Source organism: Rattus norvegicus, chromosome X (genome assembly GCF_036323735.1).
Source record: "Rattus norvegicus strain BN/NHsdMcwi chromosome X, GRCr8, whole genome shotgun sequence".
In the NCBI taxonomy this organism is placed as follows: Eukaryota; Metazoa; Chordata; class Mammalia; order Rodentia; family Muridae; genus Rattus; species Rattus norvegicus.
This window is the reverse complement of record NC_086039.1, coordinates 96566306-96592187: the sequence shown is the minus strand read 5'-3', so window position 1 is coordinate 96592187 and position 25882 is coordinate 96566306. Positions and strand designations below refer to the sequence as shown.

Below are 25882 nucleotides of genomic sequence, written 5' to 3'. Positions count from 1 at the left end.
CTCCCTCTTCACATGAGAGATGAACATACCTATTCTGTCAAATATTTGTCACTTTGCCACTCATTTAGACATCACTTTTAAACATTGTGCTTCCTTCTACAAACTAACTTCACCTTAATTGTTTGAGATTAAAGGTGTGTACTAAAGACATGTCTGTATTCCAGCCAGAAGGATCAAAGGTGTGGGCTAAAGGTGAGCCACACCACAATCATAAACAGTTTTGTTGTGTTTTTAAGCAAATAACACAATCTCAGGGTTCATATTGTGATCAAATATCCTGAAACATGTTATCTATTTGTATTCTACCTGTAAACATCTAGTTTGACCAGCATTGTTTGTTGAAGATGCTGGCTTGTTTTCCAGTGTGTATTTCTGTCTTTATCAACAATCAGTTGTCCATAGGGGTGTGAATTTATGTCTGGATCTTCAATTTGATTCCACCGACCAATGTATATTTTGTTAATATCATGCTGTTTTCATTACTATAGCTTGGTGTATAACTTAAAATCAGGAATGGTGGAAACTCCAGCAGTTCTTTTATTGTTCAGGATTGTTTTACCTAATTTACATTTTTGTTTTTTCATATGAAGTTGATAGTTGTCCTTTCAAGATCTGCAGATTGCTTTTGGTAATATGGCCATTTTAAAATGTTAATCCTACAGAGCCACGAGTTTGGGAGGCCTTTCCATCATTAGATATTTTCTTCAATTTCTTTCTTCAAAGACTTGGAGTTTTTATTATAAAAATATTTCACTTGCTCAGATAAAGTTACCCAAAGATATTTTATATTAATTGAACCTATTGTGAAAGGAGTTACTTCCCTGATCTCTTTCTCCATCCACTTGCCATTTGTATACAGAAGAGTTACTGAATTTTTGAGTTAATCTTATATCCAGTTACTCTGATGAAAGCTTTAATAATTCCCTTGTGGTATTCTTAGGGTGACTTATGCATACTATCATACCATCTGAAAATAAAGGCACTTCGACTTCTTTTCTTCGACTTCTTTATTTCTAATTTGACCTCCTTCAGTTGTCTTATTGCTCTAGCTAAAGCTATTCTACTCTATTGTATAGGCATGGAGAGAGTGGACAACCTTGTCTTGTTCCTTATTTTAATGGAATGGTTTTGAGCTTCTCCCCATTTAATTTGATGTTGGCTATAGGCTTGCTGTAAATTGCCTTTATTATGCTTAGCTATGTTCCTTGTATCCATATTCTCTGCAAGACTTTAACCATAAAGGGATGTTGGGTTTTGTCAAAGGATTTCTTTGCATATAATGAGATGATCATATACTTTTTTCTTTCAGTTTTTTATATGGTGGATTACGTTTATTGATGTTCATATATTGAAGTATTCCTATATCTCTCGGATGGAGCCTACTAGAGCATGGTGGATTGTCTTTCTGATGTGTATCTTGGATTAAGTTTCCAAGTATTTTATTAAGTATTTCCATACCTATTTTTTTTCTTTGGCAGTTCTGTAACTTTATTTGATATTCAGCAGTTAGTTCTCATCCACATTGACTGTCTGTAGATTTTTGAATGTGGTAACAGGCACGTAAGTTACCAGTGTGTAGAGCTTGTTTGGTGAATCCTCATCCTCATTACGATTTCTGGACAAGCGTACTCGGATGTGGTATGGAACATTCCTTATTCCTTTGGCCCAGACGGCTTTATTGAGCCTGGTGTCTATGCGCACATCTGGAGTCCCCATCTCCTTCATGGCAAATTTCCGAATTTCTTTGAGTGCCCAAGGAGCACCCTTCTTGAAGCCCACTCCATGGATGCGCTTGTGAATGTTGATGGTGTATTCTCGGGTCACCACCTCGTTGATGGCAGAACGGCCCTTCTTCTTCTCGCCACCCTTCTTAGCCGGAACCAGAAGGACACAGGGGATTGTGGGATGGAATGTTGCGTAGCCGTATTCATCCAATTGGTCTCTAGTTCTCTTTCTTTTTTGGATCTTTATATGGTTTGGATATCAGGATACCTGTGGCTTCATAAAATGAATTGGTTAATGCTCCTACTGTTTCTATTTTGTGGAGTAATTTAGGGAGTATTTGCATTAACTCATTAAAAGTTTGATATAATTCAGTACTAAGCCATCTGGTCCTGGAATTTCTTTTTAGTTGAGGAAATTTTAATGACTGTTTCTGTTTCACTAGTGGTTATAGTTCTATTTTTTAATATCGATTTAACATTGTTAAGGGGTACTTATTGAGAAAAATTATCCATTTGTTGCAGATTTTTCAGTTTCACACAGCACATTTTTAAAAGAATGATTCTCTGGATTTCATTGGTGTATGTTGTTATGTCTACCTTTTTGTTTCTGATTTTCATAATTTGGTTATTCTCTCTGTGTCTCTTAGTTTGGATAAGCTTGTGTCCTCTTGATTTTCTCAAATTAACAACTGTCTTTCATTGATTCTTTGTATTTTTCTCTTTATTTCTATTTTAATGGTTTCATCCCTGTTTGATTATTTCTTGTCACCTATCCTTTTGTGCGTACTTCTGGTAAAAGTTTGAGAAAAGATATTTCAAGCAAATATACCAGAGAAGCAAGCTAGTATATCATTTGTAATAAAGTAGACATCAACCAAAATGAAACAAAAGAGATGAAGAAAACTATGTACTCATCAAAGGAAAAAAGTCCACCAAGAAGATATTTCATTTCTTAAAATATATGCCCAAAACAGCCAGTTTGTTAAAGAAACACTACTACTTGCTTGAAATATCTTTTTTCAAGCTTTACCATTAAGTCATGTCTATCCTTCATATTGATGTATGTTTCCTGTATGTAGCAGAAGTATGGATCCTGTTTTTGCCTCCATTCTGTTATTCTGTGCCTTTCCTGGCAGTGTTGGGGTATGGATTTAGACCATTGTTATTCTGAGATATCAATGACTCATAATTTTTGATTATTTTGTTGTTGCTGTTGTTGTAGGTGGTGGTGCTGTGTGTTAATCTGAGTGAATGAGTATGTGTGTATATTTTCATTCTTTTTATTTTGCTGATGTGAGATTATTCCTTTGTTTTCATAGATGTAGTTAACCTCCTTAGATTGCATTATAGATAGATAATGTTTAACTTCGGCTTCTTGATGTACTGTCTTATTTTCTTCATTTATGGTATTTTCTATGTATAGGAGGCTGGGCAGGAATTGATGATCTCTTAGAGTTTGCAGCACATCTATCTGTTCAGGAACTTCTGATTTTCAGTCTCCATTGAGATGCCAGATATAATTTTGATACATCTACCGTTATACCTTTCTTGGTATTTTCCCCTTGCAGCTTTTAATATTCTTTGTTTGTTTGATATGCTTAGTGTTTTGATTATTATGTGGCAAAAGGACTTTCTTTTCTGTACCAGTTTACTTGATCTTCTGCATGCTTCTTATAGAAATCTCCTTCTTGAGATTAGGGAATTTTTCAACTATGATTTCATTAAAGATATATTTTGAGCTTTTGAGAAAGGATTCTTCTCCTTCTTCTAGTCTCATTATTATTAGCTTTGGTCTTTTCATAATGTTCCATATTTTCTGGATGTTTTGTTTCAGGATTTTTTTTATATTTAACATTTTTTGACCATTGCACCCATTTCTTCTATTATTTTCTTAACACCTAAAATTATCCCTTCCATCTCTTATATTCTGTTGGTGAAACTTGCTTCTGTAGTTATTGTTTAAATTCCAAACTTTTTTTACTTTCAGAATTTACTGTTTGTGTGTTTCTCTATTTTCTCTAATTCTTTTCAGGTCTTGAACAATAATTTTCATTTCCTTCAACTGTTTATGGGTTTGTGGTTGTGTTTTCCTGGGTTTCTTTAAAGGACTTATTAATTTGCTTTCTGAGAACTTCTACCATCTGCATATAGATGGTTTTAAGTTTTTTCCTTGTGCTTCAGCTATGTTGAAATATTAAGGGCCCCCTGCTGTAGAGTGTAGAGTAGCTTGTCTCTATTGGAGACTTAATGCCTTAGTTGTTATTGATTGTAGGCGTTTTTTTCTTGCATCTAGGCATGTGGGCATCTGGGTGTGTGTGAGTGTGTGTGTGTGTGTGTGTGTGTGTGTGTGTGTGTGTGTCCAGGTACTGACTTCTGGCTTTTGGCTTTGTCTTTTTTGAGTGGATGTGTCTTTCCTTGGATTCTGTTTCCTCTCTGGACTTTTGGAGAGTGTGAAGAGTATGTGTTGCCTTTTTTCCTGGCCTGCTCAGTTGGTGTACTCCTGGGGAATGATTGCTACTGTAGGAAGCTGGGATAATGAGATTAGTTTGAAGAAGGAAGGTCAGGGAAAAGGTCTTTGTGATAAGTTGGGGTTGGGGTCAGAGAGGAGAGGGGGAAGCAATGGGTTTGCTGCTACAGATCTAGAGATGAGAATAGGGGGATTGGATCTCTGGAGCAGTATGAGATGTGTGCGTCTGCTCCAGTCAACTTGCTTTCCTGGAAGTAGCAACCCTTGGGATTAAATGCTGTGCCTGGTGGGGTTAGGACATGGGACAAAGCAATGAGTTGGGGGAAGATCATTAGAAGGGGAAGTTCTGTGGATTCACCAAAAATAGGAGCAGTGAAGCAAGGGATGCTGCCACAACTGTTCTTCTGCAGAGCCGGGGATGAGACCAGGGGTTGCATTTGAGGAAGCAGAGAGAGAAGAGAAGGTCAGAGGGCGGTTCAACTGGAGGTCAACATGTAGAAGAATGCAGATTGATCCATGCTTATCACCCTGTACAAAGCTTAAGTCCAAGTGGATCAAGGACCTCCACATCAAACCAGACACACTCAAACTAATAGAAGAAATACTAGGGAAGCATCTGGAACACATGGGAACTGGAAAAAAAATTCCTGAATAAAACACCAATGGCTTATGCTCTAAGATCAAGAATCGACAAATGGGATCTCATAAAACTGCAAAGCTTCTGTAAGGCAAAGGACACTGTGGTTAGGACAAATCGGCAACCAACAGATTGGGAAAAGATCTTTACCAATCCTACAACAGATAGAGGCCTTATATTCAAAATATACAAAGAACTCAAGAAGTTAGACCGCAGGGAAACAAATAACCCTATTAAAAAATGGGGTTCAGAGCTAAACAAAGAATTCACAGCTGAGGAATGCCGAATGGCTGAGAAACACCTAAAGAAATGTTCAACATCTTTAGTCATAAGGGAAATGCAAATCAAAACAACCCTGAGATTTCACCTCACACCACTGAGAATGGCTAATATAAAAAACTCAGGTGACAGCAGATGCTGGCGAGGATGTGGAGAAAGAGGAACACTCCTCCATTGTTGGTGGGATTGCAGACTGGTACAACCATTCTGGAAATCAGTCTGGAGGTTCCTCAGAAAATTGGACATTGAACTGCCTGAGGATCCAGCTATACCTCTCTTGGGCATATACCCAAAAGATGCCCCAACATATAAAAAAGACACGTGCTCCACTATGTTCATCGCAGCCTTATTTATAATAGCCAGAAGCTGGAAAGAACACAGATGCCCTTCAACAGAGGAATGGATACAGAAAATGTGGTACATCTACACAATGGAATATTACTCAGCTATCAAAAGCAACGGCTTTATGAAATTCGTAGGCAAATGGTTGGAACTGGAAAATATCATCCTGAGTGAGCTAACCCAATCACAGAAAGACATACATGGTATGCACTCACTGATAAGTGGCTATTAGCCCAAATGCTTGAATTACCCTAGATCCCTAGAACAAATGAAACTCAAGACGGATGATCAAAATGTAAATGCTTCACTCCTTCTCTAAAAGGGGAACAAGAATACCCTTGGCAGGGAAGAGAGAGGCAAAGATTAAAACAGAGACTGAAGGAACACCCATTCAGAGCCTGCCCCACATGTGGCCCATACATATACAGCCACCCAATTAGACAAGATGGATGAAGCAAAGAAGTGCAGACCGACAGGAGCTGGATGTAGATCGCTCCTGAGAGACACAGCTAGAATACAGCAAACACAGAGGCGAATGCCAGCAGCAAACCACTGAACTGAGAATAGGACCCCCGCTGAAGGAATCAGAGAAAGAACTGGAAGAGCTTGAAGGGGCTCGAGACCCCATATGTACAACAATGCCAAGCAACCAGAGCTTCCAGGGACTAAGCCACTACCTAAAGACTATACATGGACTGACCCTGGACTCTGACCCCATAGGTAGCAATGAATATCCTAGTAAGAGCACCAGTGGAAGGGGAAGCCCTGGGTCCTGCTAAGACTGAACCCCCAGTGAACTAGACTGTTGGGGGGAGGGCGGCAATGGGGGGAGGGTTGGGAGGGGAACACCCATAAGGAAGGGGAGGGGGGAGGGGGATGTTTGCCCGGAAACCAAAGAATTATTATTAAGTATTAAATAAATAAAAAAAAAAGAAAAAGAAGAGAAGGTCAGAGGGCAGTATACCTAGTTTTCTGGCAGGGGTGGCCTGCTGGAGTTGGGGACTGGGATAAAATTATCCAGTGAGGGGGCTGGGGATTTAGCTCAGTGGTAGAGCACTTACCTAGGAAGCACAAGGCCCTGGGTTCGGTCCCCAGCTCCGAAAAAAAAAATTATCCAGTGAGAGCAGGACAGCTCAGAGAGGATGGACTGTAGGATCAACAGATGTGATCGGAGGCATGTAAGACTGCAGCTGGTGTTTTGATCCAGTTATGGAGAAGAGACTGTGGTATTGGATTTGGAGGGGAACAGTGAATGGTAAGGGTCTTCAGTTAGCTTGTTTCCCTGTTCTTATCTGGTGTATTCCTAGTGAAAGTCTGCTGCTGTTGGGGCTGGGATAATGAGATGGGTTGGGGAAAGTTGGGAGAGAAGATCTGTGTGGTATGTTGCGGATGAGTTCAGATGGGAAAGGGAGAGTCTTCAGGTTTCTAGAAACCGAGCTAGGGATGATACTAGGAGGATGAGATCTTGGGAGGACTATGGCAGGTGTCTATATTTATTCTTTCAAAATAATATTTTTAATATTTCCTTGAGAATTTCAACATTGGGTTTTCCACTTTGTTTTGTCCAACTACTTTTAGAAGTGGGGCTTACTCTTCCAGCCACCTTTTAAATATGCTTATTGCAATGTTCCCAATGGCTGTGTCCCATTGTATCCCCACTAAGACATTATCTTTTGCTTTACATTTTAAAAATTGAATTTCTTTTTTGTAGAATACTTTCAGGTTCATAGAAAAAAAACTGAGAGAAACATGGTTCTTTTTTAACATCCCTCAGCTCCTCACAGGTCTTCTATCATAAATGTTCCCTTCTAGGCTTGTGCATTTACTATAATGAAGGAACCTACACTGAGGCATCATTATCATGCTGAGTCTGTATTTCATATTAGGGTTTACTCTTGGTGGTATATTCTGTGGATTTAGACAAATACATGATGATGTAGACTAACAATTAAAGCACCATATAGAACTCTCTCTGCTGTAAATGGCCTCTAAGTTCACCCTAGTTATTTCTCCCTGCTTTCACTGATCTTTATGTGTTCTTCATTTTCACTTTTCAGAATCTCGCAAAGTTAGACCCATACTTCTTTCCCTTTACGATATACATTTAAGTTTCTCTCTTTCTCCTTGTTTTCCTTTCCTGAATTCCACCCCACCCCCTGGTGTGGCTTAAAGTTAGTTCTTCTTATCCTGTATGTTAGATAAGCCCTCTATAATGGAACAATACAAGCCTCATTATTTTGATTTTTAATTCCTTTGAATTGAATATATTTCCATATGCTTACTTGACCACTGTATATATTCTTTGGTAAGGTGTCAGACTTTTAGCCCATTTTTCATTGGGTTTTTTGTTCTATTGTTGAATTTCAAGTGCTCTTAGGATGTGTTGAACAACACTTTTTTAAGAAAAATATATTATGTAAATATTTTCATCTAGCCTGTATCCATTCTTATGCTTTTGACATCTACCTCACAGACCTAAAATTAACTGATTAACTAATTAATTAATGATAATGACGTTTTCATATGTGGCCAGTCCAGGTAGACCACAAACTCACTCTTATTTTCCAGCCTTTTTTTTTCTTGGATATATTTCTTTATTTACATTTCAAATGTTATTCCCTTTCCCTGTTTTCTGTCCATAAGCCCCCTATCCCCTCCTCCTCCCCCATAATGGTGTTCCCCCCTCATCCCCCCTCTTACACCAACCCCATATTCCCCTGCACTAGGGGTCCAACATTGGCAGGACCAAGAGCTTCTCTTTCCACTGGTGCACAACAAGGCTATTCTCTGCTACCTATGCAGTTGGAGCCATGGGTCAGTCCCTATATAGTCTTTGGGTAGTGGTTTAGTCCCTGGGAGCTCTGCTTGGTTGGCATTATTGTTCTTATGGGGTTTCAAGCCCCTTCAGATCTTTCAATCCTTTCTCTAATTCTTCCAAAGGGGGTAGCATTCTCAGTTCAGTGGTTTGCTGCTAGCATTCGCCTCTGTTTTTGACATGTTCTGGCTGTGTCTCTCAGGAGAGATCTATATCTGGTTCCTGTCAGCCTGCACTTCTTAGCTTCATCCATCTAGTTTTGGTGGAGATAAATATATATATATATATATATATATATATATATATATATATATATATATATATATATATCACATGTGGGGCAGGCTCCGAATGACCATTTCTTCAGTCTCTGTTCTAAACTTTGCCTCCATATTCCCTTCTATGGATATTTTTGTTCTGCCTTTTAAGAAGGAATGAAACATCTGCATTTTAGTCATCCTTCTTCTTGAGCTACATTCGATCTGTAGATTGCATCTTGATTTCCCAGCCTTCTAACTGTTCAGATTTCAACCATGTACCACCACACTTGGCAGGAGTTCTGCTTTGAAAGTCTATTTAAGGAATTCTTTAATACACCACATCTTTGGTATCATACAAAGAGTCATAAATTCAATCCCCGTAGAATCTTCTATGATCTTTTGTGGTTTTACATTTCACAATAATGTCTGTGGGCCATTTGGAAGTAGTTGTTGTTAAGAATATTAGATCTGTCTAAATATTTATGTATTTGCACATGGATGCCCAGAAATTGAAACAGAGAGAGGGATGGAGGGAGGGAGGAAAAGGATGTAAGAAGGACAAGATGGAAGGAGAGAAAAAGGAAGAAGTGGGAGAGGGAAAGAGAAAAATATATAGATACATAGATAGACAGGGAGACAGACAGATGGGACAATTATGAGTATAGCATGAAAGGCATGCCACCAACAACCTACTTTCCCTAACCAGGCTGTATCTCTCAAGTTTTCCACTGCCTCTTAAATGTTCCAACCTCCTCACAACAGTGCCACCAGTTTAGATGCTAAGTATTCAAATACATGAATCTTTGTGGGACATTCCAGTTCCATCTCCAATAGGTATAGCAAAGGAATTCTACTTAAGTAACATAATTCTCTTTAATCTAGATAATCAAGGACTTCCACCACTGTTTTCCATCTTCTATATAAACAAGAACATCTGGAGACACGTGTTATAGCAAGTGATTATATTCACCAGTGAGACTAAAATTTAAAAAAAAATTATACAAGCTTTCAAAATTTCCCAATAGGGTGTGAAGCAACTGGAATTCTCATATACTGGGGGAATTGTAAATTGCCAGAAGCATTTTGTAAAACTACTTGTCTACTTTGATTAAATCTAATTATATGCTTAATTGTGACAGAAAAACCCCAAACTTGACAAATGTATACATGAATTCACCAAGAAATGTTTGTTGAGATTTTTGTAGCAAGGGAAAATATTGAAGCCAAAACCAAAAACCACAATGTAAATCACAAGAAGAATGGATGATTCATTGCTGGAACATGAGCAAACTAGTACATAATACACAACAATGTAGATGAATCTCTCCAAAATAACACTGAGTGAGAGCTTCCACATACATATGGCAATGTTCTCTCTGATTACATTTACATACATTTTAAAGATATAAGGCTTATTTCTGACAATAATGATTTCCCTTTAGAGGAAGAAGGAAATGAGTTGGAACAAGAAAAAAGAAAGACTTTACTGAAGTTCTTTCTTGAGGTGGTTGATGGGTTAAACAGATATATTCAGTGTAAAGTTACTGAAGTGTGATCATTAATTTTGTATATTTTTGGGAATGTAGTTGTAAAATTTCAATATAAACACATACATATCAGTGACATTTTTAATCAGATTTGGCTTGGTAAGCTCTATGAGAGCATTTATGATGAGAAATTTACATTTTAAACACTCACTTTTTGAGTATTAAGAATCACTATTGGATAGTTGGTTATCCTTTTGAGGTAGAGATTGTCTTAACAATGAGGTGGAAGTAGGAATTACATGTGTCTCATACTGAAGCATGTGGCCTTCCCTACTATCATCATCTTTTATTACAATTAGACATTCATTCCTATGCTAAACAGCCACAATTCTGTTCCTTTTTTCCTTAATTTATATTTTTGGCACAAAGAGATAACAGAATGCTAAATATATTCATAATTTTGTTTTACAATGCCAAAATAAAGTTGAAAAACGTTTATTTTAGCAAGGAAAAATCACTATTCATTCCCTCCTATATATTTTCTGGTATGTGCTCATGTGTGTATGTGTTGTCACAAAGCTTGTGTATGTATATTATGGCAACATGAATATATCTTTCATTTGTTTCATAAAACTTTTAAAACTTTGCTAAGTTTTTGAGCAAAGCTGAACCTCAAGTAAACAATCTCATTACCTGTGGTAGGCACTTAGAAGTCTTTCCCCTCTTAAAAATATTAATTCAGAATCTTACAGGGCGCAAAACAATTCAACATTTTTCTACGTGCATTGACTTATATGCAGAGATATTAAAATGTATCTGTCATTTCTCATCTGTTGTTCAGTGATAATATTTGCTCAGCTACCCAGGGGCATTTTATAATTCTCCTTACATACTGACTAACTCTAACATCCATCCCTCTTTAGGCTCTTAATTGACAAAATAGGGGCACTATCACTGATCCATGTGACTCTAGCACTTCCCTATAAACCTTGAATACAGCACTGAAAATCTGTAATTTAGTCTTATCATTATAGTTCTACCACTTATATACATTATAAATTAAAGCTGAAGTGACACATGTCGGATGCTGAATTTAATAGAAAGTCACAAAAGGATGTGAGAATGCTATTGTTTTCAAAAAGGCAAATACTTTTCATCTTTGAGAGTTTAGCAAGTCTGTTTACCTATTGGATGTCATAAACTCATTATTCTCTGATTTTTAAATCAAAAAACAAACTCTTCAACATCCAAGACATATAAGTGGTTTTGTTGCTTTGCCTAATGCATCTTACAGATGTACCATTTTACAGTATTAATGTTCAACAATTTTTATCGGATATTTGATTTATTTACATTTCAAATATTATCCTCTTTCACGGTTTCCCTCTGGAAATACCCTATCCCATCCCCCATAACCTTGCTTCTATGAGGGTGCTCCCTTACCTACCCACAAACTTCCTCCTCCCTGCCTTGGCATTCCCCTACACTGGGACATCAATCCTTCACAGGACCAAAGGCCTTTCCTCCCATTGATGTCTTACAAGGCCATGCTCTGCCACATATGTGGCTGGAGCCATGGGTTCATCCATGTGTACTCTTTGGTTAGTGGTTTAGTCCCTGGGAGCTCTGGGGGAGTCTGGTTGGTTGATATTGTTGTTCTTCCTATGGGTTTCAAACCCCTTCGGCTCCTTCAATCCTTTCTCTAATTCCTCTATTGGAGATGCCATGCTCAATCCAATGCTTGGCTGTGAGCCTCCACCCCTTTATTTGTCAGATTTTGTCAGAGCATCTCAGGAGACAACTATATCAGGCTACCATCAGCAAGTACTTCTTTGCATCTACAATAGTGTCTGGGTTTGGTGTTTGTATATGGAAAGGATCCCCAGGGAACAGTCTCTGGATGGCCTTTTTTCAGTCTCTTCTCCATACTTTGTCTCTGTATTTCCTCGAGTATTTTGTTACCCTTCAAAGAAAGACTGATCCACCTACATTTTGGTCTTCCTTCTCTTCTTGAGCTTCATGTGGTCTGTGAATTGTATCTTGGACATTCCCAGTTTTGGGGCTAATATTTACTTATTAGTGAGTGCATACCATGTATGTTCTTTTGTGATATGGTTACCTCACTCAGGATGATATTTTCTAGTTCCATCCATTTCCACATCAAACAAGATACACTCAAATTAATAGAAGAAAAAGTGGGGAAGAATCTCGAACACATGGGCACTGGGGGAAATTTCCTGAACTAAACACCAATGGCTTATGCTGTAAGATCAAGAATCGACAAATGGGACCTTATAAAACTGCAAAGCTTCTGTAAGGCAAAAGACACTGTCATTAGGACAAAACAGCAACCAACAGATTGGAAAAAGATCTTTACCAATCCTACATCTGATAGAGGGTTAATATCCAAAATATACAAAGAACTCAACAAAATAGACTCCAGAGAGCCAAATCACCCTATTAAAAAATGGGGTACCAGTGAACGTGACTGTTGGGGGGAGGGCAGCAATGGGGGGAGGATTGGGAGGGGAACACCCATAGAGAAGGGGAGGGGGAGGGATTAGGGGGATGTTTGCCCGGAAACCGGGAAGGGGAATAACATTCGAAATGTAAATAAGAAATACTCAAGGTAATTAAAAAAAATGGGGTGCAGAGCTAAACAAAATATTCTCAGCAGAGGATTACTGAATGGTCAAAAAACATCTTTAGTCATAAGGGAAATGCAAATCAAAACAACCCTGAGATTTCACCTCACACCAGTCAGAATGGCTAAGATCAAAACTCAGGTGACAGCAGATGCTGGCGAGGATGTGGTGGGATTGCAAACTGGTACAACCACACTCGATATCAGTCGGGAGGTTCCTCACAAAATTGGACATTCCACTACCTGAGGACCCAGCTATACCACTCCTAGGCTTATACCCAAAAGATGCTACAACATACAACAAAGACACATGCTCCACTATGTTCATAGCAGCCTTATTTATAAGAGCCAGAAGCTGGAAAGAACCCAGATGCCCTTCAACAGAGGAATAGATTTAAAAAATGTGGTACATCTACACAATGGAGTACTACTCAGCTATCAAAAACAATGACTTCATGAAATTAATAGGCAGATGGATGGAACTGGAAAATATCATCCTTAGTGAGGTAACCCAATCACAGAAAAACACACTTGGAATGCACTCATTGATAAGTGTATATTAGCCCAAAATCTTGAATTACCCAAGGTGCAATTCACAGACCACAGGAAGCTCAAGAAGAAGGATAACTTAAATGCAGATGCTCCCACTCCTTCTTAAAAGGGGAAAAATATCCATAGGAGGGGATATGGAAGCAAAGTTTAGAGCAGCAACTGAAGGAATGGCCATTCAGAGCCTGCCCCACATGTGGCCCATATATATATATATATATATATATATATATATATATATATATATATACAGCCACTAAAACTAGATAAGATTGATGAAGCTAAAAATGCATGCTAAAGGGACTGGATATAGAGCTCTCCTGAGAGACATCCAGAGCATGTCCAATACAGAGGTCAATACTAGCAGCAAACCACTGTACTGAGAACAGGACCCCCTTTGGGGGAATTAGAGGAAGGATTGAAAGAGCTGAAGGAGCTAGTAACCCCATAAAAACAACAATGTCAACCAACCAGAGCTTCCATGGACTAAACCACTACCAAAATACTATACATGGACTGACCCAGGGCTCCACCTGCATAAGCAGCAGAGAATAGCCTTGTTGGGGCACCAGGGGAAGGAGAAGCCTTTGGTCCTGCTAAGGTTGGACCCCCAGTGCAGGGGAGTATGGAGGTTGGCAGTAAGGGGGATGTATGGGGGGAATACCCATATTGGGGAGAGAGAGGGGATGGGGTTTATGGACAGTAAACCTGGAAAAGGAATAACATGTGAAATGTAAGTAAAGAAATATATCCAAGAAAATAAAGAAAAAAAATTTCATGATCATTGTTTGTAATAGCTGAGCAGTACTCCATTGTGTAAATATATGACATTTTCTGTATCAGTTTCTCCACTGAAGGATATCTGGGTTCTTTCCAGCTCCTGACTATTATAAATAAGGTTGCTATGAACATAGTAGAACATGTGTCCTTGTTGTATGTTGGAGAATCTTTTCGGTATATGCCCAGGAGTGGTATAGCTGGGTCCTCAGGTGTCCAATTTTCTGAGGAACCTCCAGACTGACTTCCAGAGTGGTTGTATCAGCTTGCAATCCACTAACAATGGAGGGGTGTTCCCCTTTCTCCACATCTGTGTCAGCTTGCATATATATGCGTCTGTGAACAGAAGTGCATGTCTTCATGGAGTTGATAAGATGGCATTCCAACAAGATTTCAGAGATTGAACTTGGGTCCTCTGCAAATGTAACATATGCTATTAGTCACTGAGCCAACTCTCCAACTCCTCATCCCATTTTTTAAAGTACAGCAATAGTTTAGAAACCTATGTGAGAATTTAGTGCACCTTTATTTATGATATAATATGCCAGTTTCTTCATTCCAGTTCTCTGAGTGTATGCTGCAGAATTACTAAAGGAGAAAAAATGAATTTGGAAATAATATTATAATACTTATAATTAGGTGAGAAGACTGTCAATCATTATCTGCATTTCATTTGGTTCAGCAGATATAAGAAACTAACAAGCCTTCTTTTGGTATTGAATCTATATAAGAATTGTAGCGTCATCAACAAGTTTAAACTTCCTCACAGTTAGAAACAATCATATCATTTATACAAAATCACTCTTATTTACATAATTTGTATGCAGACAGACTGACCTCAAACACACAGAGATCTGCCTGCATGCCTCTGCATTCCTAGTGCTGGAACTAAGAGCATGTACCACCATGCTCAGTGAAAGTATTATTTCTTATATTTCTTTTTTTTATGTTTTTGCATGTGTATAGGGACATGGTTGTACAGTCATGTGGAGTTTACAGGACAACGTTCAGAAGAAGGCTCTTTCCTTCTCCCTTCTTGTGTGTTTTAGTTAGGGTTTTACTGCTGTGAACAGACACCATGACCAAAGGAAACTTTATAAAGGACAACATTTAATTGGGGCTGGCTTACTTGTTCAAAGGTTTAGTCCATTTTCATCAAGGTGGGAGCATGACAACATCTAGGCAGGCATGGTGCAGCAGGAGCTGAGAGTTCTACATCTTCTTCTGAAGGCTGCTAGCAGAAAAGTCCCTTCCAGGCAGCTAGGATGAGGGTCTTAAGCCCACACCTACAGTGACACACCTACTCCAAAAAGCCACACCTCCTAATAATGCCACTCCCTGAGCCAAGCATATCAAGCTATCACAATGTGGTTTCTTGGGATTGTTTTCAGGTCACCAGACTTGGAGACTTGTGTCTTTGTCAACTGAGCCATTTTTTTCAGATTGAAGATTATTTTTAAACTTGTCTTGGATGAGAGTTACTTCAAATCAATCTATTAAGCCTTTTTTTGTGAAAAGATCACAGTCAGTTAAGGAAAGAGGAACACTTGCAATAACCAGACTTTCATGAAAATTAATCTGAGCTGTTACAAAAAGTAAGATCATACAGCCCATTTTTGAAACAAACATTTGTAGGGCACTGTAATTAATCTGCAATGACTCTCACATGAATAGCATTTTTGTGCCATACCAGATACAAAATTCTCTCATTTCCAAATCTCCCTAAAACTGTTTATGATGCCATCCAATATAAAAGAGTAGGTCATTGCAACAATCAAGTCAGCTTCATCATTCCTTTCCCAGAGCTGTTTTGCATATTGGGTCATACAACAGTTTTAGTCTTAGTGACTGTCTATTTTGGGAGCTCACCTACAATCTGGTGACATTATGGAAGAGAGCCTGAAATTGTAATGGTAGCATGAATAAAAAAGGCAAGCATTCAGAGTTTAAATGATTATCTTAGTATGGCTCCTTTTCATTTACAAAAGTGCCTTTAAACACTAATTAATCCATGTAAAGTCCCTGTGAGTCCAGCTACACTATGAGAAAATCAGAGTTTAGTAAGAGAAAAGTGAGATTTCCTAGCAGAGCTATATTTTTCTATAGCTCATCTTTAAGCAGAATCCCCTAAATAGGTAAGTCAATTAAATTCTTCTTATCTAAACAGACAGACTGTTCAGTAGATTAAGAGGATGTTTTGCTTGAGGCCGTTAGGGATAACCCAAAACATTGTTCCACTGTAAACCAGTGTCTCAGAATTGAGAATTCAAGGGATCCCAGAATATCTCAAGTATTTGGGTATTTTCAAGATTTGTGATAGACTATTATAACGCTAAGTAACCATGGTTCAATCTCGAATCGGACAATTAATAAGAAAATAATGAGATGAATCACCATACATTTTTCCTTGCAGGTTAGTAATTCATTTCTGACTATGGTGTTTTCAATAAAAATTTATGCCTAGGCAATGCTTGTGGGGGTCACTGACAATCACTGCTAGGCCTACAGCATAAAAAAAGAGAAGACTAAATAAGAATTTTTGTGGTAGAAGATTGCCAAAAACATTTTAAGGTACAAATATATTTTATGCCACTGGCCCAGAAGGCAGGGAGATAAATGCATTAGCTGTAAACGTTATCTGGGAGACTAAATTACAAGACTACATACAACATTATGTTGGAAAGAGCAGATGTTCACCACATATAGTAGATAGTTTATTGTTGAGGAATATGCCAGAAGCAAAGAAATTACATGTGGACTGATCTCTGATCTATAAAAAATGTAGACCAAGCAATATGTAAAATCCAACCACGTTGGATTACACATGCCTGCAATTGCATCACATAGGAGACAGAGACAAAAGGATGAATTCAAGGTCATCCTCACATATATACTAGATGTAAGGGCCAGAGGTAGAATCTCCAGTGTGAACATTAAAGTTGACTGAGCACTGATGGCTCATTATACTCTTAGCCCTCAGAAGTCAGAGAAAGATGAATGGTACAAGATGGCTAGCCATAATTCTAGAGGAATTTTAATAGAGATATAGTTGCTCTGGTAATGGATTACATTCAAAAACCGTCTAGGATTATGTGATCCAGCTCGAATACAGACATGTATTGGATTACAGTATGATCTCGCAAGAATGCAGACACACCCTTAGCACACACCTTTATTCGCTAACAATGAAGGTAACATTAATTTCTAGAAGAAAGCAGTCATGTTTGAAAGTGACATCTAAATGAGAGGCAAAGTGAAGAATCAGAAAAAAATCTGATAGAATGAGTTAGACATAAGACACAGCCAACACTTATGAGAACAGACAGGTAAGAGAGGCCACTTAAAAGCAATGCAGGAAGAGAAAATGGCAAGACATGGGTGATGGTGGTGTGTATAGAAGTTTTACAGAGACAGATTTCAGAGAGAAGAAGCTATATGGAGGTCAAGACAGAATGAGACTGAAAATAAGAAGCCAGAAGATTAGAACATACTGCCAAATCAGTATGAGTTGTATCATAACACTTCAGTCAGAAGCCAAGAAAAGCAAAATTAAATCAGTCATCTTAGAAAATTAGATTGTCTCTTCCAGTCTCAATCTGTGTCCAGAGCTAAGGCTGTCCCACAGCCCCCGGAACGAAAACCTGACTGGAGAGAGTGGGTCTCCCAGGAGTGCTCTCACTCCTAAACCCATTGATGAGACCCCACTTTTGCTCCAATAACCGTCCTAAGAGGGACCTGCCAGGAGCACACATTGCACAGGAACTGCAGAGCCTCCTGGAACAGGATTCTTCAGGTCTCTATCTGTGCCCAGAGGTAAGGCTGTCCTGTAGCCCTACAGACCCAATTATGCCCAGAGAGAACTGGTTTCCCAGGAGTGCTCTCATACCTACAACCACAGGATTATAGGCCCAGAGGAGGGACATGCTCTAGCCAGAGACAGCAAGACAAACTAACATCAGAGAAAACCAGATGGTGAGAGGCAAGCTCAAGAACCTAAGCAACAGAAACCAAGACTAATTGGCATCATCAGAGCCCAGTTCTCCCACCAAAGCAAATACTAGATCCCTAACACACCGGAAAAGCAAGATTTGAATTTAAAATCACATGTCATGATTATGATAGAGGACTTTAAGAAGGACATAAATAATTCCTGTAAAGGGTTTGCAACCCCATAAGAACAACAATACCAACCTACTGGAGCTTCCAGGGACTAAATCACTACCCAAAGATTGCACATGGACAGACCCATGGCTTCTGCTGTATATGTAGCAGAGGATGCCTTGTTGGGCACCAATGGGAGGAGAGGCCCTTGGTCGCTGAATCCCCCACCTCCAGAAGTGTAGGGGAAATTTCAGGGCAGGGAGGCAGGAAGGGGTGTGTAGTTTGGGAGCGGGAACACCGTCATAGAAGTAGGGGGAGGAGGGGATGGGATAGGGGGATTATTGATGGGAAACTGGGAAAGGGGATAACATTTATAATGTAAAAAAAATCCAATAAAAATAATAAAGAAATGAAAAAAAATTAAATACAGGAAAACACAGGTAAACAAGTCAAAACCCTTAAAGAGTTAACCCAAAAACCCATTAAGGAATTGCAGGAAAACACAACCAAACAGGTGAAAGAATTGAACAAAACCATCAAGAATATAAAAATGGAAATAGTAACAATAAAGAAACCACAAGGAGAGACAACCCTGGAGACAGAATAACTAGAAAAGAGATCAGGAGTCATAGATGCAAGTATCACCAACAGAATACAAGAGATTAAAAAGAGATTCTCATGGGCAGCAGATACCATAAAAACATTGATACAACACATAATATATACTCACTGATAAGTGGCTATTGGCCCCAAAGCTTGGAATATGCAAGAAACTATTCACAGACTATTTGAAGCTCTAGAAGTGAGACCAAAATGTGAATGCTTCAATCTTTCTTAGAAGGGGGAACAAAGTAGTCACTGGAGGAAATACAGGGACAAAGGGTAGAGCAGAGACTGAAGGAAAGGCCTTCCATAGACTACCCTACCTGGGGATCCAGCCCATATACAGCCACCAAACCCAGACACTGTTGCTGATGCCAAGAAATGCTTGCTGACAGGGGCCTGATCTGGATGTCTCCTGAGAGGCTCTGCCAGAGTCTTACTGATAGTTATCAGGATGCTTGTAGGTAACCATTGGACTGAGCACAGGATAGCCAATGTAGGAGGTAGAGAAAGGACTGAAGGAGCTGAAGGGGTTTACAATTCATAGTAAGAACAACAATATCATCCAACGAGACCCCCCTCCCCCAGAGCTCCCAGGTAGTAAACCACCAACCAAAGAGGTGGAGGGACCCATGGCTCCAGAGGCATATGTAGCAGAGGATGGCATTGTCTGGCATCAATAGAAGGAGAAGCCCTTGGCCCCGTGAAGGCTCGTTTCCCCAGTTTAGGGGAATTCCAGGTTGTTGAGGTTGGAGTGAGTGGGTGTGAATGGGAGCAACTTCATAGAAGCAACAGGGGGATTGCACATGGGGGAAAGGGCATAACATTTGAACTGTAAATACCTAAATAGAAAAAGGAATCTAAAAGAAAAAGAAAAAAATAGTTTGTACAGAGATTAAAACCTTCCAGGCATTTTGATATTTAGAACAGCCCAATCTGGTTGTTTGTACAGCTTGTGTATGGCTCTCATCTCATTTGTTAATTTGAGGAAATAAACACTGTCAATTACATATGCTAGCCAAATCTGAGAATTCCAGGTTCAGTGAGATGCTCTGTCTCATTAAATACAGAGTGATTGAAGAAGACACCTGATATCAACCTCTGCCCTCTTCATGTTCATACAATTTTCTTTTCACTCACATAACATGTATTTACATACACAGAAATATACAGACACACATGCACACATACTATATACATGAACACACATACATACACATAAAGAAAATAAAGAAAAAAGTGGGAAAATGAAAGAAAATTATGAAATCAGTTTTGGCTAACATGAAGTCAGACAGAAAGGAGAGGAAGAAAAAGGATTCTGAAGACTCCTAAGTGATAATGTAATGAAATGTTCTCCAGAGTTAGTGTATTCCTTAAGAAGATTTTGGTTTTGACTCAAAGTGTGGTGAGATTGCAGTGTAAACTTTCAAGGTAAAGGGTGACTCAATCTAACATATGCTGACAGGTATTTATTTATATATCATGTAAAGAATAAAACACGGAAGTACAAATGTTCAATAAAGAGCACAGTTAAGAAACAACTATAATACTACAATAAGTGCCTAATATGTTTTGGATCTGGGTTGTAGCATTGGCAATTATGAGAACTGGCCATATTGAGGAAATATTCTTAAGGTATCTGATGTAATTTGTTTAAAACAGTAACACTGTGCCAAGGCATAATTGATATATGGAAAAGCTCTCTCTCTCTCTCTCTCTCTCTCTCTCTCTCTCTCTCTCTCTCTCTCTCTGTGTGTGTGCGTGTGTGTGTGTGTGTGTTTGTGTTTGTGTTTCTGTGTGTATTGCTATGTATGTTAGTTTTCTTTTGGTTTGATAAAATACCATGACCAAAGCAACTTATGGAAGAAAGAGGTTATTTGGATTAGTGGTTTCCAAGAGAATCCAATGGCAAGGAGGCATGGCAGCAGGAGGCTGGAGCAGAGCAATCATGATCACCATCTTTAAACATAAGCAGTAACCTACACAGCAAAATTCAAGTAGGATGAGGCTATGACCTCTTAAAGCTTATCCGCAGTGCCTTAATTCCTCCAGCAAAACTGCACTTACAATTACCTCTCCAAACAGGGCCACCCGTCTGGAGATCAGGGGTTCAAATACCAGAGTCTACAGGGGACATTTTTCATTCAAACCACCACACTAAGGTTGAAGATAAATATTAAAGAAACCATTATCACAGTCTATTTTCTAAACATACACATTCACCTCCAAAAGTTTCTTCTCTTGCTTCATTGGTGTTATTTTTGAGAAGTTGATAGAGGAAGATCATGAGTTCAAGGTCAGCCTTGAAGAAAAATTAAAAACCCTATTTCAAAAATTTAAAAAAAATTACTTAAGAGAAAAATCCACACCTGAAAAAAATAGGTTATATAACATGGCGTGATTGAATATAGGAACCCCCAAATATGGGTGCAAGAGAGGAAAATAGATCAAAGACAATTCTGAATTTTTGGACCTGAGCAAATGGAAGGATAAAAGATGCCATATAATGAAATGAACATGTCTTAACAGACTTAAAAGACTGGAGAAATTAGGATTATATTATACCCTTAGCCATCAGAAAACTGAAAATTGAAATTAATTTGAGATTCCATCTGATATCAGTCAGAATATATATTATTAAGAAAACAATCACAACAAATAGTGACACGTATAGAGAGAGGCCTGTTCAGTGTCGGAAGAGTACAGAACTGATACAGTCACTAATGGAAATCATGGCTATTTCTCAAAGCGTTAAAAGTACATTTCTTTGTTATCCAGCTATGCCACTGCTGGTCGTATACTCAGATGACTCTATGTTCTCTTACAGAGATGCTTGCACATTCATGCTCATTGCTCCCTTATTCACAACAGTCAGGAAATGGAATCAGGCGAGATGTTCATTAGGTGATGAATGCATAATGAAAATGTAATACATTTTACAGTGGAATATTATTGAGCTGTTAAGAAAAACGAAATTATGAAATTTGCAAGTAAATGGATGGAACTGGATAAAATTATACTGACTTGAGATAAGCATCGGCCAGATGGAGAAACACTGCTTTTTATTTCTCATATATGTATTCTAGCTTTTCATTCTTAGACCATTGTGTTTTACTTGGAGTGTCAAGGAAGGCAAGAAAAGCAGGGAGAGTCCACTAGAGGAAGAAGGATAATAGAATATAAGTGATATGTGTAAATGTAACTTTTACTTCCTAAGAGTAAAGGATGAGATGAGAGCCATAACCAAGCTTTGGCTGAGCCCAGAGTGTTTCTTTTTATGTTCTAACTTTCCCTAGACTAGTCCTGGAATCTTCTAGCCTTCATGCAATCTAATTTTTCTACCCATCATACCTTTTTTTCTCTCCCTTCTTTTAAGTAGCCTCTCTTCCTTGGCTGTTCTCATGTGAGTTGTGCATAGCATATCCTATCTCTGACTCATTCTGTAAAATCTTTCTCTGATTCATCATTTTGTCTGCCCCTCAACTAGATGACACTTTAAAATATGGCTGTTTTTTTTTTTTTTTTTTTTTTTTTTACAAACTCACCTTACCTTCATTGTTAGGGATTAATGGTGCATATTAAGGGTCTGCCTGTATCCCAGTCAGAGCATAGTGTAATCTGGGGTGTATCTGCATTCCAACTGGATCATATATACCTACAAGGTCTTTGGATATTATCTCTTGCCAGAGCAGCCATGCTGCTTTATAGATGTGGAAGTAGAGATAGGAAATACTGAAGAAAGAAGGTATAGACAGGAATGAAGGTAATACAGAAAGCCAAGGTGAGAGAAAGAGTTAATCAAATCTAAGAATACATGAAAAAGTGTGATACCCTAGAACAAACGAAACTCAAGACGGATGATCAAAATGTGAATGCTTCACTCCTTCTTTAAATGAGGAAAAAGAATACCCTTGGCAGGGAAGGGAGAGGCAAAGATTAAAACAGAGACTGAAGGAACACCCATTCAGAGCCTGCCCCACATGTGGCCCATACATATACAGCCACCCAATTAGACAAGATGGATGAAGCAAAGAAGTGCAGACCGACAGGAGCCGGATGTAGATCGCTCCTGAGAGACACAGCCAGAATACAGCAAATATAGAGGCGAATGCCAGCAGCAAACCACTGAACTGAGAATAGGTCCCCTATTGAAGGAATCAGAGAAAGAACTGGAAGAGCTTGAAGGGGCTCGAGACCCCAAAAGTACAACAATGCCAAGCAACCAGAGCTTCCAGGGACTAAGCCACTACCTAAAGACTATACATGGACTGACCCTGGACTCTGACCTCATAGGTAGCAATGAATATCCTAGTAAGAGCACCAGTGGAAGGGGAAGCCCTGGGTCCTGCTAAGACTGAACCCACAGTGAACTAGTCTATGGGGGGAGGGCGGCAATGGGGGGAGGGTTGGGAGGGGAACACCCATAAGGAAGGGGAGGGGGGAGGGGGATGTTTGCCCGGAAACCGGGAAAGGGAATAACACTCGAAATGTATATAAGAAATACTCACGTTAATAAAAAAAAAAAAAAAAAAAGAGAAAAAAAAATCTAAGAATACATGAAAAAGTGTGATACAAACTTTCTATTTTGTAGAACTATTGGAAAAACATAATTTAAAAATATATGAATGAGTATGTAATGTTCCTCCAAAAAGTCAAATATTATCAATGTATGGAATAGTCCCTCATGAATTGTTGATCTGAGAGGTTTCAGAATATCTCAAAGCATTTCAGACAATTGCCATTGCTCTTGGCTGCCACATAGAACTAGATTTTAAGCATCTATTTTGGAAGGCACTACACACTTGGGTTGCAGGACACTGTGTATTCAAATTGTGACTGAGATAGAAGTTTTCTCCTATCTGGATACTTTTCATAGCTTTGGAAGATGCTATTCAGTCTACTGGAGAAGAAAAATCAACAACTGTTTTACCCGGCTATGTACCCTGCAAGGTACAATAATGATATGCCAGACAATATTACTAGTGTAATATCATGATTATTATATAGATAACCAATCTCTCTATGCTTGGGTTTGAGGATGGCTTCCAAGGAAGAAACTAGGATTGTAAGCATAGTCAAGAGCCTGCAGATAGGGAATGTCATCAACCCAAGGTATTTATTACTATTATTTTGCTAAATATATATGGTGGTCATAAGGTGGTGCCTTCATGTGGTCCGGATTTTTATTAGTGTTGTGCACTCTCAGCCTTCATCAGAGAACCTTAATTTTTAAACAGGCAGTGGTTACTATAGAGACCTCTAACTGGTCAAAGAGCTGAGAATATGTGACTTTGGAATGCTTGGCTTTAAATGAGTTATCAATATCCCCCTCTACAAATCTCAGTGAACATTATAGGAAAGCAGGTAGGAAAAGTGAAAGCACCAGAGCATGGCAAGGACTACTGTGAAAGTGTTTTTGGATATCAAATGGCAACTGTACTCACGAACTCACTGTAGTTTCAGGAGACTTACACAAAATTAGGCCTGTCACCATTTCATCATGCAAAGAGGGTGGCATTCATGAGGCTCTATCCATCACTGAGAGACTATGGTAGTTGATGGTTTCTGGGAACAGGGGTAACATTTTTTCAGTGCTTAAACAACTGATAATATGTCCATACTTCAATAAATAACACTCCACTCACGCTCAAGTAAGCCACCACAATTAAACTCAATGATTTAAAATAAATATTAAAGTACAAAGGGGCTTGCTTGAAGGAAATTACTCATAGGGAAACAAAAGTGGATATTGATGGTGAAAACAAACAAAATTAAAAATATACAGATATGACAATGTTAAAGAATAAAAATTGTTGAAGATTTCATCATGATTTTAGATTGCCTTGACCTTGGAATTGCTTGGAAATTACTATTTGTTTCTGTAATAACTTTTGTACTTTCCTGAATCATGAAACACGTAGCTCTATTGTCACTCTGTACATTTGAACAATTAGGGTATAAAATGTTACATGGGAGTTTTAGAAAATATGTATAAACATAAATGTAACTGTCTAAGGTATCAAAAATTATGGAAAAGTATTTTTCATTATTATATGAATGTATGGTGTGTGTGTGTGTGTGTGAGAGAGAGAGGGAGAGAGAGAGAGAGAGAGAGAGAGAGAGAGAGAGAGAGAGAGAGAGAGAGAGAGATTATGATGTGAGTATGGAGGTGAAAGGAAAACTTTGTGGAGTCAATTCTCTTTTTCTGTCTTTATTTGGATTCTAAGGAGTAAACTCTGGTCATCAGGCTTATGTGGTAATCACTTATCTGTTGAGCCATCTTGCTGGTCTTGCCTGTAAAATATAGACATAGAGTTTTAGTATCTTTCTTTTATGTAACATCTAATAATTGAATATAATCCATAGAATATTCAGAATACAGAGCAAAGAAATAATACTTTACTGCAGGTTATTTAAGCACATTAAAATAAATTCAGGTAGTGATTCAATTTTATAATAAAAATAAACCAGATATATTGGAACATGTCTTCTTAAACTGATAGGTATCAGTAAACTATAAAGATTTAATGCCCTAGCATCAAATTGTCTTCTAAAAATATGCACTTTACCTGGAGATTAGTGTAACTCTTAGTCCTCATTGGGGAAGTATCTTTGTTCAGTGGATGGTGCATAGTACAGAGATTTATACCTAGTCAAAGTGTGAAGAAAATAATATATGGAGAGTAGGTTCAAAACATCCATCCCTTAGTACTCATGGGACATTTTAGAAATGGGAAGGAGATATAAAGCAGGAGGTCAAGGACTTAACAGTTCCTTCTGGATATGATAAGACTGTTACACTCAGGAAATCTGAGCAGCATAAGACCTACATAAGAGCAAGCTTGTCAGTATTGTGGCATGGATTGTATAGAGGCAGATGATCCCCTACCTATAGCTGAAGACTCTTTGACATTTGATGGCTAATGAGTGAAGGAGAATGTGTTCTCTCTAGGTTTGTGGTCTTAGTAGATTGACCATATTCTAGTAAGTGGTCACTCATTGATATCTATATAGGCAGCACTTAGTAGATTATAAAAATAAACAAATAAAATTTTTAAAGAGCACTTGATAGTTAGGATGTGGATATGTGGACTGGAGATCCTTGAGAAAGGTTCACTGCTTCCTAAGTTTTAGATCACTTCTGGGCTCTATCTGCACCCAGAGCTAAGGCTGTCCTCCATACCCAAAATATGCCCA

General features: G+C 38.5%; 1 protein-coding gene across 1 annotated transcript in view; it reads right to left on the bottom strand.

Moving 5' to 3' along the window:
* Positions 1-1457: 1457 nt before the first annotated feature.
* Positions 1458-25882, bottom strand: part of Rpl31l1 (ribosomal protein L31-like 1) — a 40516-nt gene continuing 16091 nt past the window's right edge. The window contains exon 2 of the mRNA XM_063280558.1: positions 1458-1965. Within this exon, the coding sequence (XP_063136628.1) occupies positions 1507-1965 (459 nt within the window). The 3' untranslated portion in view covers positions 1458-1506. The remainder of the gene's footprint in view (positions 1966-25882) is intronic.